Source organism: Phocoena sinus, chromosome 6 (genome assembly GCF_008692025.1).
Source record: "Phocoena sinus isolate mPhoSin1 chromosome 6, mPhoSin1.pri, whole genome shotgun sequence".
Classification (NCBI taxonomy): domain Eukaryota; kingdom Metazoa; phylum Chordata; class Mammalia; order Artiodactyla; family Phocoenidae; genus Phocoena; species Phocoena sinus.
In genome coordinates this window covers 83,758,832-83,773,251 of record NC_045768.1, presented here as the reverse complement: position 1 = coordinate 83,773,251, position 14,420 = coordinate 83,758,832, and the positions used below count along the sequence as shown (strand labels likewise).

The 14,420-nt window shown below is 39.7% G+C and overlaps 1 protein-coding gene across 1 annotated transcript in view; it reads right to left on the bottom strand.

The window, feature by feature from the left end:
• The window catches only part of NTRK2 (neurotrophic receptor tyrosine kinase 2), a 383,752-nt gene that overhangs the window by 293,481 nt on the left and 75,851 nt on the right, over positions 1–14,420 (bottom strand). Inside the window, 3 exon segments of the mRNA XM_032634641.1 lie at positions 3,094–3,161; positions 3,164–3,193; positions 6,191–6,226. Coding sequence (XP_032490532.1) covers positions 3,094–3,161; positions 3,164–3,193; positions 6,191–6,226 — 134 coding nt within the window.

Sequence of the window (14,420 nt, the reverse complement as noted above, 5' to 3'; positions counted from 1 at the left end):
CTGGAAGAATTAATATTGTTAAAATGTCCATAGTACCCAAAGTAATCTACAGATTCACTGTAATCCCTATCAAAATTCCAATGGCATATCTCATAGACCTAGGACAAATAATCCTAAAATTTGAATAGTACCACTAAAGAACCCAAATAGCCAAAACTATCATGAGAAAGAAGAACAAAGCTGGAGGTATCTCACTCCCTGATTTCAAACTGTACTACAAAACTATAGTAATCAAAACAATACAGTACTGGCACAAAAACAGACACACAGATCAAGAGAACAGCAGTGAGAACCCAGAAATAAACCCATACGTATATGGACAATTAATTTACAACAAAGGAGCAAAGAACATACAATGGAAAAAGGATAGTCTCTTCAATAAATGGTGCAGGGAAAACTGGACAGCCACAAGCAAAAGAATGAAACTAGACCACTATCTCATGCCACACACAAAAATTAACTCAAAATGGATTAAAGATTTGAATGTAAGACCTGAAACCATAAAATTCTTAGAGGAAAACATAGGCAGTAACCTCATTGACATTAGTTTTAATGTTTTTGTGGATCTGAATCCAAAGGCAAGGGAAACAAAAGCAAAAATAAACAAATGGTACTACATCAAACTAAAAAGCTCTGCACAGTGAAGGAAACCATTATCAAAATAAAAATTCAACCTCCTGAGTGGAAGAAGATGTTTGCAAATCACATATCTGATAAGGGGTTAAGATCCAAAATATATAAAGAACTCATACAACTCAACAATAGAAAAACAAACAACCAGATTAAAAATGTACAGGAGATCTGAATAGACATTTTCCCAAAGACATACAGATGGCCAATAAGCACATGAAAAGATGTTCAACATCACTAATTATTAGGGAAATGCAAATCAGAACCGCAGTGAGATATCACCTCACACCTGTTTGTATGGCTATTATTGAAAAGCAAGAAATAACAAATGTTGTCAAGGATGCTGAGAAAAGGGAATCCTCATACACTGTTGGTGCGGCTGTAAATTAGTGCAGCCACTATGTAAAACAGTATGGAGATTCCTGAACTTCAAAATAGAACTACCACATGACCCAGCTATTCCACTTCTGGCTATTTATACAAGAACACGAAAACACTAATTCAAAAGGATATATGCACCTGTATGTTCAATGCAGCACTATTTACAATAGCCAAGATGTGGTAACAACCTAAGTGTTCATCAATAGACAAATGGATAAAGAAGATGTGGTATATATACACAATGGAATATTACTCAGCCATTAAAAACAATGAAATCCTGCCATTTGTGACAACATGGACGGACCTTAAAGGTATTATGTTAACTGAAATAAGTCATACAGAGAAAGACAAATACCATATGATTTCACTCATTTGTAGAATCAAACAAACAAAAAAAAAAACAAGCAAACAAAGAAAACAAAATAGAAACAGACTCATAGATACAGAGATCAGATTAGTGGTTACCAGAAAGGAAGGGAACTGGGGGTGGGCAAAATGGGTAAATGAGGTCAACTGTATGGTGACAGATACCAACTAGACTTCTGGGGATGATCACTTTTTAGTGTATTCAGATGTTGGATCACAAGATAGTACAGATGAAACTTATAAAATAAAAAACTTATTTAAAAAAGTCACTCAGGCTGCTATATGGAGAAAGGCCAGAAGATCACAAGAGTGGGAGGGGGGGACAGGGTAGGAGGCTGTGGCAGTCATCCAGGAACAAGCAATTGTGGCAAACTTTCTCGGCAAAGGGCCAGATGGTAAATATTTCCAGCATTGCAGGCCATACAGACTTTGCTGCAACTACTCCACATGCCCCTGTAGCGCAAAAGTAGCCACAGATGATATGTAAATAGGCATGACTGTGTTCCAATAAAACTTTATTTATGGACACTGACATGTGAATTTCATAAAATTTTCATTTGTCACAAAATGTCACGCTTCTTTTGATTTTTTTTTTCAAACCACTTAAAATGTAAAACCTATTCTTAGCCTGTAGACTGCCCCCAAACAGGCATAAGCCAGACTTGGCCCGAGGGCCATAGTTTGCCAGCCCCTGGGTTAGCCTGTGGCTGAGGCTGGGGAGGTGGGGAGATATGGATGGGTTGGTGGTTTACAAGGAGGCAGAACTCACGGGATGTTAGACTGGGCGCACAAGACAGGGAGGAAAAGAAAAGAATGGAGGAATCTGCTGGGTTTTGACCTGAGCAGCTGACAGACCAGCCCCGCCACACAGTCCTAGGGAGATGCAGCCCTGCTGCTCACTCACGCCCCCTTCAACGCTCCTCCCTGCGCCATAAAGCTAACTACCTGGCACTGTGGTTCAAGACCTCATGGCCCTGCCTCGGACTGCCCTCCCTCATACGCCTTACCTTCCAAGCAAGAATGCTTCCAGACTGCAGGCTCAGGCTCACACACCCAAAACGCCCTGCCCTTCGTTTCCGCTATGTCCAAATCCCAGGCATTCCACACAGGCCATGGAAAAGGCCACCTGTCCCACAAAGACTCCTCTGGCTCTCCCAGCAGGAAGGAACAGGGCGCCTGCCCCTCTCCTTCGCTCTCTCGCATTGCCTTGCTCAGCCTCTGTTTGTAATTTAGGTGCTAATATTCACGTCTCAGGTCTCTGACTTAATTTAAGTGTAAGCTCCAAAGGGACAGATATGTGTTTCATTCGTATGTTTATATCCCCCCACGGCCTGTCCCTTCCAGAACCTACTGGATTCCTTACATTTGGTGGGCACTGAAATTTTTATTAAAATATTTAAGGAGACAGGTGTGGAGACAGAAAGAACTCTACATGTCCCTGAATGAGAAAGCTGGTTTCTTGCTCTTCTAGTAATAATCTTTTAAAGGACAGATATTTAAAACAGGAATCACCAGCAATAGGTCAGAGGCTATATGGTACCTTTATCACTCTCTTAAACCTTTCCATTAGTTCCTCCACACTTCAACACTCTATTTATAGCTGAACAATAAAAATGTTTTGTTGAAAGACTCGCACTGAAGCAGCTCCATTCCTCCAACATTCAAGCATCCAAAATGCTCAGAACCATTCTACGAAACACTAAGTATCCCACTCACCGAGAGATGTTCCCGACCGGTTTTGTCAGCAACATCTGTGGAAGGGATTTCATTACTTCTGTTCGTGTGTCCCCAATGTCATTTGCTGCAGTCCCGTAATCTTAAATTGGAGAAAGGGGAAAAAGAAGGAAGCATGAAGTTGTCATTAGGCTGCCAACAAACATGAGGCCACAGTACAACCCAGAATGAAGCAAGACAAATTACAAGATTCCAAACCACTGACAGCGTGGCTGGGGAGAAGCGTGACCAGCCATTGGGTTAAATCCATTGCAGCGTTAGGACTGTGCGATGCGAAAATTATATTCAGCCCAGATCTTTACATCACTGTTTTGTTTGGTCAAATTCCAAGCCAGGTCTAGGATTTTTCTTTGCACATAGAATATATTCCTTTTCTGATAAAGTATTTAATGAAATACAAAAAGAATCGATCATGTAAGAGTCAGATTTACAGACCTGGAAGGGTCTTTGGAAATCGAGTCTAACCACAAGTTTTACAGCTGCAGAATGAGAGCTAAGGGATGTTAAATGACTACTCTAAAGTCAACTGGCAAGAAGGCATCAGAGCCTAGACATGAACCAGGCTTGAAATCAGCAGCTCTGATTTCCAAGGCAGAAGCACTCAAGGTAGAATGTGGAACCGGCACCATTAGGGAACTTGGGTCCACATCTGAACTTTTTTGAAGAGTTCTGAATTGCCAATATATCAGCTTCAGAATTAATGTGTAGGGAAACTTCACCCAATACAACATTTAGAATGTGAGGGTATGTTCCTCAGTTCTCAAATGTAGTTGCTCTTCTGAATCAATTTTAGTCTACAGGGATCAGGATATAAGTAAATGATTTTTTTGTAGGCAAAGTTTTTATTAACATATTACATATAAAAGTCATAAAAAGTTTTTGGTAAGCTTATTGCAGACCATGCTGTTTATAAATTTTTGTATTTTTATTCTAAATAGGTATGGTGCCTTCAATTTCCATCCTGAACAAACAAACTCATTAAGTCAGCCCTAGCTAATCTTCCCTTGGTAGAATTATCAAGCTGGCCTTAGGGCAACCAATTTAAATTATAATTTTACTAGCAGAGTGTTCCTTTGAATGTGAAAGAAAATTAACAGAAAAAGCATATATTTTCTATCTGTAGCTGTTTTATTTTTAACTGCAAAACTACATTCTCACCATTTTCATTTTGAATATATTAGAACTTATTAATATTTCAATCAAACAGTAGGAGATATCATTTATTTGCTTATTTTCCCTTTTCATATTATATCCAGCTACTCATGCAAAATTAAACCACTGAAGTATCTATAGTTTAATATCATGACATTGTAGCCCAAAGATCCAAAGTGTGACCTGAGACCAATGGAAAGATGACATTTTTAGAGTCTTAAAAGTTATTGGAAAGGAGTCCAAAACATAATTTTAAAACTGAAAATCACAATTCAAACATATTTCTCTGTGACACAATTTGACATACTTTCTTTAAGCCATATCAGAACAAATAAAAATAAAAATACACAAATCACATGCACAAAATTATCCAAACCACAGCTTGGAGGAAAGATGGCTTAACATGCATAAAGCAGGTAAAGACAATGTAATTCCCTAGTTAAAATTAGCTCAAGTTAAATATACACACGTACAATAAACATACAGAGAATTGTTTTATATTAAAATTATAAACTATATTTATAATATAAATATACACATTTGTCAAGGTGTGTATATAAAATTAAAGAATAGATTTTATAGAATAAATATATAAATGTATCTTTTTAATCAATGTAAGTTTTAATCAATCTTAAATTTCAAGCCAGGTCTTGAAATTTAGCCTGCCACTTCCCCAAACGGAAGCCCCCTGGTCATGAAGGTGGTTTGAAAACTGTTAAAGATGGATTTTCATACCTAGTAAAACAGCCCTGGGATTCAGTTAAAATAGCAAAGTAAATATATTTGGTAAGCTAATATAGTGAATCTTTGGGTTTCTCCCTTTCCACATTCCTAGAAGAACCCCATTTTATTCAAGGGGATCAAGCACATCCTCTGGGGAAGCTGATCGAAACTCTAGGCGTGGGTCTAGCTAGTCAAGGATAATCCAGCCCTCTTCTCAGCACTGGAGGCAAAAATGGACCATGACCCAACTGAGTCTTGAATCAGATACAGGAGGGCTTGGTGGAGGTCTCTGGGAAAGTTCTCCTTCTTCTGGAACACTTTCAAAAGCTCTTCCCTTTCTCTCATCAATGTGAATGACTCATCTTAAAACCGTAAGAGAAACCAGCCTTCAGTGAAGCCAGTACAATGGGCAGGAGAGTGCAGAGATAAAAAAAAAACTTGGATCCCTGATGACATGGTTGAGCTGCTGGTTTCACCAACCTTAAAACGTGCCCTGGGGCTTCCCTGGTGGCACAGTGGTTGAGAATCCGCCTGCCAATGTAGGGGACACGGGTTCGAGCCCTGGTCTGGGAAGATCCCACACGCCGCAGAGCAACTAGGCCCGTGAGCCGCAGCTACTGGGCCTGCGCGTCTGGAGCCTGTGCTCCGCAGCAAGAGAGGCCGTGATAGTGAGAGGCCTGCGCACCTCGATGAAGAGTGGCCCCCGCTTGCCGCAACTAGAGAAAGCCCTCGCACAGAAACGAAGACCCAACACAGCCATAAATAAATAAATTTAATTAAAAAAAAAAAAACATGCCCTGCCTCTGAGGCTCCTGTGTGTGAGCCAGCCTTCCTCATTTTGTAAGAAACATAATTTTGAATTGGCTTTACTGTCACGGCCAGAAACTGATACACCTCCCTTTTCTTGGTAGTCATGGCTTTTAAACAGGTAATTAGTTCCCAATTATGGAAACAAAATGTCTGTTGCAGCGCAATGGATTTACTACTTCCAAGAACAAGCAGGAGAGAGAAAACGTTATTTACAGGCATTGTAAATATCAAGGGAAAACAGCCATCAATACTGAATGATTTTTGAAATATTATTTTGGCCTATGTCATGCTTGAAGTATATACTTAACTGAGCTTAAAGTTAGTTCTTCTTTTAATTGTTTTATTTCATTTTAGACAAACATTTTGAAAAAAATACAGACCACAGGATAGCTACCTTCATAAATTACATCAGGATAATTTGGGTTTGCACCTAAAAAGAAAACAAAACAAAGATATCTTGTTAAGTATGCATTTGAAGTTTAAAAATTACTAACTTATACTCACTAAAATCAGCTAAATATACATTGAAAGTTTTCTAATTGAATAGACTATTTTATAGGACAGGGGAATAAAATCTGAAATTCTAGGTTTGCTTCATGTTAACCTTGTTGCTCTCTCCAAGCCCACAACCTCCATCCCTCTTCCAAAAAAGGAAAGAAAAGGATAAACAGAATTTACAAATCACTTTAGCAAGAAAATATTCAACAATGAATTATGACCATTTCCTTTTTTTAAAACTGTTTCTATTAAACACTTGGTCATTTTAATTGTAACTTTGGTATTTCTATTCCAGAAACAGATCATTTCTATACCACTTTTGTTATTCTCTGATGATCTGGGGGTTACTTTCAAACTATGTTGTGGCACGTCCATTTGTATTCACAAAGACGTTATTAACCAGCCTAAGACAATAATACCTAAAGCATAATTTTGCTCTCCACTTGGTCTTCAGGGACATTTCTATGACAGAATAAACCCTTATTTTTTTTTAACCCTAATACAACATAGAAAAACAAATGTACTTTCTCTACTGAGATTATAAATAAATGTTATATCACAGAGAAATTCAAGAGTATATCATTTAATTATTTTGGATGTGTCTTTAGTCTCCAAGATGGTCAGAATATTCATTTAAAAATATTCCTAAGAGAATTTGCAAAAAACGAAAAATTTTTTAACTTTTTAAAATCACTGTCAAAAAGAGCCGGTGAAGGCTTCCGGGAAGATGGCGGAAGAGTAAGACGCGGAGATCACCTTCCTCCCCACAGATACACCAGAAATACATCTACACGTGGAACAACTCCTACAGAACACCTACTGAATGCTGGCAGAAGACCTCAGACCTCCCAAAAGGCAAGAAACCCCCCACGTACCTGGGTAGGGCAAAAGAAAAAAGAATAGGGACGGGACCTGCACCAGTGGGAGGGAGCTGTGAAGGAGGAAAGTTTTCCACACACTAGGAAGCCCCTTCGCGGGTGGAGACTGCGGGTGGCGGAGGGGGAAAGCTTCGGAGCCGTGGAGGAGAGCACAGCAACAGCGCTGCAGACGGCAAAGCGGAGAGATTCCCGCACAGAGGATCAGGGCCGACCGGCACTCACCAGGCTGAGAGGCTTGTCTGCTCCCCCGCCGGGGCGGGCGGGGCTGGGAGCTGAGGCTCGGGCTTCGGTCGGAGCACCTGAAGAGGACTGGGATTGGCGGCGTGAACACAGCCTGCAGGGGGTTAGTGCGCCACGGCTAGCCGGGAGGGAGTCTGGAAAAAAGTCTGGACCTGCCGAAGAGGCAAGAGACTGTTTCTTGCCTCTTTGTTTCCTGGTGCACGAGGAGAGGGGATTAAGAGCGCTGCTTAAAGGGGCTGCAGAGACGGGCGCGAGCTGCAGCTAAAAGCGCGGACCCCAGACACGGGCATGAGACACTAAGGCTGCTGCTGCCGCCACCAAGAAGCCTGTGTGCGAACACAGGTTACTATCCACACACCTCTTCCGGGGAGCCTGTCCAGCCTGCCACTGCCAGGGTCGCAGGATCCAGGGACAGCTTCCCCAGGATAACTCACGGAGCGCCTAAGGCTCGTGCAACGTCATGCCGGCCTCGGCCGCCGCAGGCTCGACCCGCACTCCGAGCACCTCCCTCTCCCCGGCCTGCGTGAGCCAGAGCCCCCGAATCAGCGGCTCCTTTAACACCGTACTGTCTGAGCGGAGAACAGACGCCCTCCGGCGACCTACACGAAGAGGCGGGGTCAAATCAAAAGCTGAGCCCCTGGGAGCTGTGAGAACAAAGAAGAAAAAGGGAAATCTCTCCCAGCAGCCTCAGAAGCATCGGATTAAAGCTCCACAATCAACTTGATGTCTGTGGAATACATGAATAGGCAACGAATCATCCCAAATTGAGGAGGTGGACTTTGAGAGCAATATCTATGCTGTACAGCTTTGCTTCCACCATTTGTCCTACGGTTCTATCCGTCCGTTTTTTTTTCTTTTTTTTAATTTTTTTTTCTATTTTTTCTTAATTTTTTTTCATTTTAATAAATTTATTATATTTTATCTTACTTTATTTTATTTTACTTCATCTTCTTTCTTTCTTCTTTCCCTCCCTCCTTCCTTCCCTCCTCCCTCCCTCCCTCCTTTCTTTCTTTGCTTCTTTCTTTCTTTCTCCTTCTATTAATTCATTCTTTCTACTTTTATTCTGAGCCTTGTGGATAAAAGGCTCTTGGTGCTGCAGCCAGGAGTCAGTGCTCTGCCTCTCAGGTGTGAGAGCCAACTTGAGGACACTGGTCCACAAGAGACCTCCCAGCTCCACATAATATCAAACAGGGAAAATCTCCCAGAGATCTCCATCTCAACACCAGCTCCCAGCTTCACTCAACGACCAGCAAGCTACAGTGCTGGACATCCTATGCCAAACAACTAGCAACACAGGAACACAACCCCACCCATTAGCAGAGAGGCTGACTAAAATCATAATAAGTCCACAGACACCCCAAAACACACCACCAGACGTGGACCTGCCCACCAGAAAGACAAGATCCAGCCTCATCCACCAGAACACAGGCACTACTCCCCTCCACCAGGAAGCCTACACAACCCACTGAACCAACCTTAGCCACTGGGGACAGACACCAAAAACAACGGGAACTACGAACCTGCAGCCTGCAAAAAGGAGACCCCAAACACAGTAAGATAAGCAAAATGAGGAGACAGAAAAACACACATCAGATGAAGGAGCAAGATAAAAACCCACTAGACATTAATGAAGAGGAAATAGGCAGTCTACCTGAAAAAGAATTCAGAATAATGATAAAGTTGATTCAAAATCTTGGAAATAGAATGGACAAAATGCAATAAACATTTAACAAGTAACTAGAAGAACTAAAGACGAAACAAACAACGATGAAAAACACAATAAATGAAATGAAAAATACTCTAGATGGGATCAATAGCAGAATAACTGAGGCAGAAGAACGGATAAGTGACCTGGAAGATAAAGTAGTGGAAATAACTACTGCAGAGCAGAATAAAGAAAAAAGAATGAAAAGAATAGAGGAAGTCTCAGAGAACTCTGGGACAACATTAAATGCACTAACATTCGAATTATAGGGGTTCCAGAAGAAGAAGAGAAAAGAAAAAGGGACTGAGACGATATTTGAAGAGATTATAGTTGAAAACTTCCCTAATATGGGAAAGGAAATAGTTAATCAAGTCCAGGAATCACAGAGAGTCCCATACAGGATAAATCCAGGGAGAAATACATCAAGACACATATTAATCAAACTGTCAAAAATTAAATACAAAGAAAACACATTAACAGCAGCAAGGGAAAAACAACAAATAACACACAAGGGAATCCCTATAAGGTTAAGAGCTGAGCTTTCAGCAGAAACTCTGCAAGCCAGAAAGGACTGGCAGGACATATTTAAAGTGATGAAGGAGAAAAACCTGCAACCAAGATTACTCTACCCAGCAAGGATCTCATTCAGATTTGATGGAGAAATTAAAACCTTTACAGACAAGCAAAAGCTGAGAGAGTTCAGCACCACCGAACCAGCTCTATAACAACTGCTAAAGGAACTTCTCTAGGCAAGAAGCACAAGAGAAGGAAAAGACCTACAATAACGAGCCCAAAACAATTAAGAAAATGGGAATAGGAACATACATATCGATAATTACCTTAAATGTAAATGGACTAAATGCTCCCACCAAAAGACACAGATTGGCTGAATGGATACAAAAACAAGACCCATATATATGCTGTCTACAAGAGACCCACTTCAGACCTAGAGACACATACAGACTGAAAGTAAGGGGATGGGAAAAGGTATTTCATGTAAATGGAAACCAAAAGAAAGCTGGAGTAGCAATTCTCATATCAGAAAAAATAGACTTTAACATAAAGACTATTAGAAGAGACAAAGAAGGATACTACATAATGATCAAGGGATCGATCTAAGAAGAAGATATAACAATTGGAAATATTTATGCACCCAACATAGGAGCACCTCAATACATAAGGCAAATACTAACAGCCATAAAAGGGGAAATCGACAGTAACACATTCATAGTAGGGGACTTTAACACCCCACTTTCACCAATGGACACATCATCCAAAATGAAAATAAATAAGGAAACACAAGCTTTAAATGATACATTAAACAAGATGGACTTAATTAATATTTATAGGACATTCCATCCAAAAACAACAGAATACACATTTTTCTGTAGTGCTCATGGAACATTCTCCAGGATAGATCATATCTTGGGTCACAAGTCAAGCCTTGGTAAATTTAAGAAAACTGAAATTGTTTCAAATATCTTTTCTGACCACAACGCTATGAGACTAGATATCAATTACAGGAAAAGTTCTGTAAAATATACAAACACATGGAGGCTAAACAATACACTACTTAATAACGAAGTGATCACTGAAGAAATCAAAGAGGAAATTAAAAAATACCTAGATACAAATGACAATGGAGACACAACGACCCAAAACCTATGGCATGCAGCAAAAGTAGTTCTAAGAGGGAAGCTTATAGCAATACAATCCTACCTTAAGAAACAGGAAACATCTCGAATAAACAAACTAACCTTGCACCTAAAGCAATTAGAGAAAGAAGAACAAATAAAACCCAAAGTTAGCAGAAGGAAAGAAATCATAAAGATCAGATCAGAAATAAATGCAAAAGAAATGAAGGAAACGATAGCAAAGATCAATCAAACTAAAAGCTGGTTCTTTGAGAAGATAAACAAAATTGATTAACCATTAGCCAGACTCATCAAGAAAAAAAGGGAGAAGACTCAAATCAATAGAATTAGAAATGAAAAAGGAGAAGTAACAACTGACACTGTAGAAATACAAAAGATCATGAGAGATTACTACAAGCAACTCTATGCCAATAACATGGACAACTTGGAAGAAATGGACAAATTCTTAGAAATGCACAACCTGCCAAGACTGAATCAGGAAGAAATAGAAAATACGAACAGACCAATCACAAGCACTGAAATCGAAACTGTGATTTAAAATCTTCCAACAAACAAAAGCCCAGGACCAGATGGCTTCACAGGCAAATTCTATCAAACATTTAGAGAAGAGCTAACACCTATCCTTCTCAAACTCTTCCAAAATATAGCAGAGGGAGGAACACTCCCAAACTCACTCTACGAGGCCACCATCACCATGATACCAAACCCAGACAAGGATGTCACAAAGAAAGAAAACTACAGGCCAATATCACTGATGAACATAGATGCAAAAATCCTCAACAAAATACTAGCAAACAGAATCCAATAGCACATTAAAAGGATCATACACCATGATCAAGTGGGGTTTATCCCAGGAATGCAAGGATTCTTCAATATACGCAAATCAATCAATGTGATAAACCATATTAACAAATTGAAGGAGAAAAACCATATGATCATCTCAATAGATGCAGAGAAAGCTTTTGACAAAATTCAACACCCATTTATGATAAAAATCCTGCAGAAAGTAGGCATAGAGGGAACTTTCCTCAACATAATAGAGGCCATATATGACAAACCCACAGCCAACATCGTCCTCAGTGGTGAAAAACTGAAAGCATTTCCACTAAGATCAGGAACAAGACAAGGTTGCCCACTCTACCACTCTTATTCAACATAGTTTTGGAAGATTTAGCCACAGCAAGCAGAGAAGAAAAGGAAATAAAAGGAATCCAAATCGGAAAAGAAGAAGTAAAGCTGTCACTGTTTGCAGATGACATGATACTATACATAGAGAATCCTAAAGGTGCTACCAGAAAACTACCAGAGCTAATCAATGAATTTGGTAAAGTAGCAGGATACAAAATTAATGCACAGAAATCTCTGGCATTCCTATACACTAATGATGAAACATCTGAAAGTGAAATCAAGAAAACACTCCCATTTACCATTGCAACAGAAAGAATAAAATATCTAGGAATAAACCTACCTATGGAGACAAAACACCTATATGCAGAAAATTATAAGACACTGATGAAAGAAATTAAAGATGATACAAATAGTTGGAGAAATAACCATGTTCTTGGATTGGAAGAGTCAACGTTGTGAAAATGACTATACTACCCAAAGCAATCTACAGATTCAATGCAATCCCTATCAAACTACCACTGGTAGTTTTCAAAGAACTAGAACAAAAAATTTCACAATTTGTATGGAAACACAAAGGACCCCGAATAGCCAAAGCAATCCTGAGAACGAAAAACGGCGCTGGAGGAATCAGGCTCCCTGACTTCAGACTATACTACAAAGCTACAGTAATCAAGACAGTATGGTACTGGCAGAAAAACAGAAAGATAGATCAATGGAACAGGATAGAAAGCCCAGAGGTAAACCCACACACATATGGTCACCTTATCTTTGATAAAGGACGCAGGAGTGTACAGTGGAGAAAGGACAGCCTCTTCAATAAGTGGTGCTGGGAAAACTGGACAGGTACATGTAAAAGTATGAGATTAGATCGCTCCGTAACACCATACACAAAAATAAGCTCAAAATGGATTAAAGACCAGATGTAAGGCCAGAAACTATCAAACTCTTAGCGGAAAACATAGGCAGAACACTCTATGACATAAATCACAGCAAGATCCTTTTTGACCCACCTCCTAGATAAATGGAAATAAAAACAAAAATAAACAAATGGGACCTAATGAAACTTCAAAGCTTTTGCACAGCAAGGTAAACCATAAAGAAGACCAAAAGACAACCCTCAGAATGGGAGAAAATATTTGCAAATGAAGCAACTGACAAAGGATTAATCTCCAAAATTTATAAGCAGCTCATGCAGCTCAATAACAAAAAAACAAACAACCCGATCCAAAAATGGGCAGAAGACCTAAATAGACATTTTTCCAAAGAAGATATACAGAGTGCCAACAAACACATGAAAGAATGCTCAACTTCATTAATCATTAGAGAAATGCAAATCAAAACTACAATGAGATATCATCTCCCACCAGTCAGAATGGCCATCATCAAAAAATCTAGAAACAATAAATGCTGGCGAGGGTGTGGAGAAAAGGGAACCCTCTTGCACTGTTGGTGGGAATGTAAATTGATACACCCACTGTGGAGAACGGTATGGAGGTTCCTTAAAAAACTACAAGTAGAACTACCATCTGACCCAGCAATCCCATTACTGGGCATATACCCTGAGAAAACCATAATTCAAAAAGAGTCACACACCAAAATGTTCATTGCAGCTCTATTTACAATAGCCAAGAGATGGAAACAACCTAAGCGTCCATCTTCGGATGAATGGATAAAGAAGATGTGGCACATATATACAATGGAATATTACTCAGCCATAAAAAGAAATGAAATTGAGCTATTTGTAATGAGGTGGATAGACCTAGAGTGTGTCATACAGCGTGAAGTAAGTCAGAAAGAGAAAGACAAATACCATATGCTAACACATATATATGGAATTTAAGGAAAAAAATGTCATGAAGAACCTAGGGGTAAGACAGGAATAAAGACACAGACCTACTAGAGAATGGACTTGAGGATATGGGGAGGGGGAAGGGTAAGCTGTGACAAAGCGAGCGAAAGGCATGGACAATATATACACTACCAAACGTAAGGTAGATAGCTAGTGGGAAGCAGCTGCATAGCGCAGGGAGATCAGCTCGGTGCTATGTGACCGCCTGGAGGGGTGGGATAGGGAGGGTGGGAGGGAGGGAGACGCAAGAGGGAAGAGATATGGGAACATATGTATATGTATAACTGATTCACTTTGTTATACAGCAGAAACTAACACACCATTGTAAAGCAATTATACTCCAAAAAAGATGTAAAAAAAAAACAGTGCCAAAAAACATTTGCTACTTACTCTTCACTGAGAAGTAACTGGGTGTCTATATGAAAGCCTGCTTGGAATTAAATTTTGATGTAATATTTAAGTGATTACACAATGAATTTCCAAAGCCACTTTCTATGCTTTTAGTCTTTCCTTACCATGTGAAAAAGTAAAATTTGTAAACCATAAAGTTTACTTGGTTCTCATTTCATTTCTGAACTCTTAGCAGAAAAATACTTAACATAAGTGAAACTTGAGCCAAGTTTCTGTTCATGTGTTCCCCAGTGAAGAATCAAGGTTAGTCTAAATGAAGA